Source organism: Rhagoletis pomonella, unplaced genomic scaffold, assembly GCF_013731165.1.
Source record: "Rhagoletis pomonella isolate Grant_MI unplaced genomic scaffold, Rhpom_1.0 Rhpom_scaffold_00001, whole genome shotgun sequence".
NCBI classification, from domain to species: domain Eukaryota; kingdom Metazoa; phylum Arthropoda; class Insecta; order Diptera; family Tephritidae; genus Rhagoletis; species Rhagoletis pomonella.
The window spans coordinates 84,860,734-84,862,902 of record NW_023458555.1 but is presented as its reverse complement, the minus strand read 5'-3'; the positions used below and the strand labels follow the sequence as shown (position 1 = coordinate 84,862,902).

Genomic DNA, 2,169 nt, shown 5'->3' with positions numbered 1-2,169 from the left:
ACAGCTGAACTCGCATATTGCATGTAAGGTGAAGCTTTTCTGTACTTACCCACAATGGTGATGACTTCAGGCATGCATTGATTTCATCGGCAGGTGTGCCTCTCTCAATAACAGGTAAGGTCTGTCTAAAATCGCCTGCAAGCAAAACGATAACACCTCCCATTAATGCCTGATTGCTACGAATGTATGAAGACTGCGGTTTAACGCTTCGAGGGCATGTTTGTGTGCCATTGTGCATTCGTCCCATACTATGAGTTTGCATTGCTGTAAAAGACGTCCTCGCGCACTGTTTTTGGAAATATTGCATGTTGGTGTATCCTCGGTTGCAAGATTAAGCGGCAGTTTGAAGACAGAATGGGCTGTATGACCGCCGTCAAGTAACGTTGCAGCAATACCCGAGGATGCTACAGCCAAGGCTATATTGCGGTTCATGCGTGAGCTAGCAATAGATTTAGCACAAATGTTTTTCCTGTGCCGCCGGGAGCGTCCAGGAAAAAAAGTCCTTCTCCGCTACTTAGTCTATTTAATATTACATTGACAACTGCATGTTGTTCAGGAAGCAGTTTCGGTGTTGTTTCACGGACATGCGACTGTAAAACTGGTATATCGTAGCTAAGCTCTCGTGCAACATCGCTTGATATTTCTCCTCTTCTCTGTGGTGTAGGTAGGCCAAAATCTGCAAGGCATTTACCAGATATGGTAAGCATTTTATCTTCAATGAGTACTAAGGCTTCGTTGTAAATAATATCGTTGTGGGTATCTTGCAACCTATACGCTATATCTTCTGATAAATCGGCCTTGTATTTATTCCACAAATTAAGTGGATTCGATAAACCACATGTGCTCACTAAAATCGCAAATAATTCTCTCAATTTAGCTGCAGAGCGACAAAGAACGGCTTCGGCCATAGTATCATCCCAATGGTTGTCATTTTCTTACAAACCTCTTACCTCACATGCTTCTCTGAATGTCGCTTGTTCTTCGTCGTTCACGGTTTTAAGCATTTGGAAGCTTGTAGGACCCCGTACCTCATTGAGTAATATCCGCAAGCAAAAACATTCAAAATTACTGACATGCACAGTATATATTCGACCCAATGCGTCAGCTGCTTTAACACCCGGCCAGCCTTCAACAGCTGTTCCCTGTAAACGGCGTTTCCACTCTTTTCTGGATATATTCCAAGTGTAGTATCGCGGTACTTCACTATATAACAAAGTTCTGGCAAAGTTGTCACTCTCGCATAATTGGAAAAAAGCAGTGAGTGTTGTTTTTGGTGGTGATACTACTCTATCCTGAAAGTTGCCTTGTGTAAAGTACACTCGCTCTCCGTTAGGTAAATGAACTGCAAGGTGCGTGACAGTGGGTTATCTTTCGTGCAACGGTAATGTAAAAATTCTCCACGCTGCTTCGTTACTGCTAACATATCTGCCTGCACGAAATAGCTGGACTTCGTCTCGATTGTTAATATTGGTGTTACCCTGCTGGACACTAAATACGGCTTGATCGTTTCCTTTACATATGTATTTGCAAATGTATTTAATAGCTTGTACGGAACTGCAAAACTCGACGTTCAAATGTGCGTTAAATATTTTAGACAGCAGTGGCGAATATGGCACAACCCAACTATTGTCTACTTCAACCTCCTCATTTACACCACGAATTTTAATTTTAATTACTCTGCCCCCTTGGTCGGGTGATCGGCGCCTATATAAAGGATAACCGTTGACATTCGTTTGTGTATTTTCCAATAATGCCCTAGGATATTTTTTAGTACATTTACCGTCTTTCATGCAGGGTGACTGCTGATTGTGAACACCACAGGGACCATGAATATTATTTTTAACAATTATTTCATGCAACGATTCGTCTATACGTGGATCAGGAATCTCGGCGCTTATAATATCGTCTATTTGGCTGGGACGTAGTTTTTTTTTTAACCAAAGTAATAGATGCACGTGTGGTAATCCACGTTTTTGCCATTCAATGTAGTATAAAAAACATCTCATCTCTCTAAATATGTGTCCCTTTGTAAGCAGAGCAACTAATTTCTGGACCTTTAAGTTAAAAACTCTGGCTACAATATCATGCCTGTCGATCGCCGTTTGACCTGGCATAAGTGCTTGTGTTTCCACCGGAATTTCAAAATTCACTCTTTTCTAAGGACTCTCC

At 41.6% G+C, this 2,169-nt stretch overlaps 1 protein-coding gene across 1 annotated transcript; it reads right to left on the bottom strand.

The window, feature by feature from the left end:
- Positions 1 to 428: 428 nt before the first annotated feature.
- LOC118733741 lies at positions 429 to 908 on the bottom strand. Its single transcript, XM_036463277.1, has one exon. It carries the CDS (start codon positions 906 to 908, stop codon positions 429 to 431), a length of 480 nt encoding a protein of 159 aa, XP_036319170.1.
- Between the last annotated feature and the right edge of the window lie 1,261 nt (positions 909 to 2,169).

Coding starts and splice junctions, on each gene's coding strand:
- LOC118733741 (XM_036463277.1), bottom strand. CDS start 908: ATGGCCGAAGCCGTTCTTTGTCGCTCTGCAGCTAAATTGAGAGAATTA.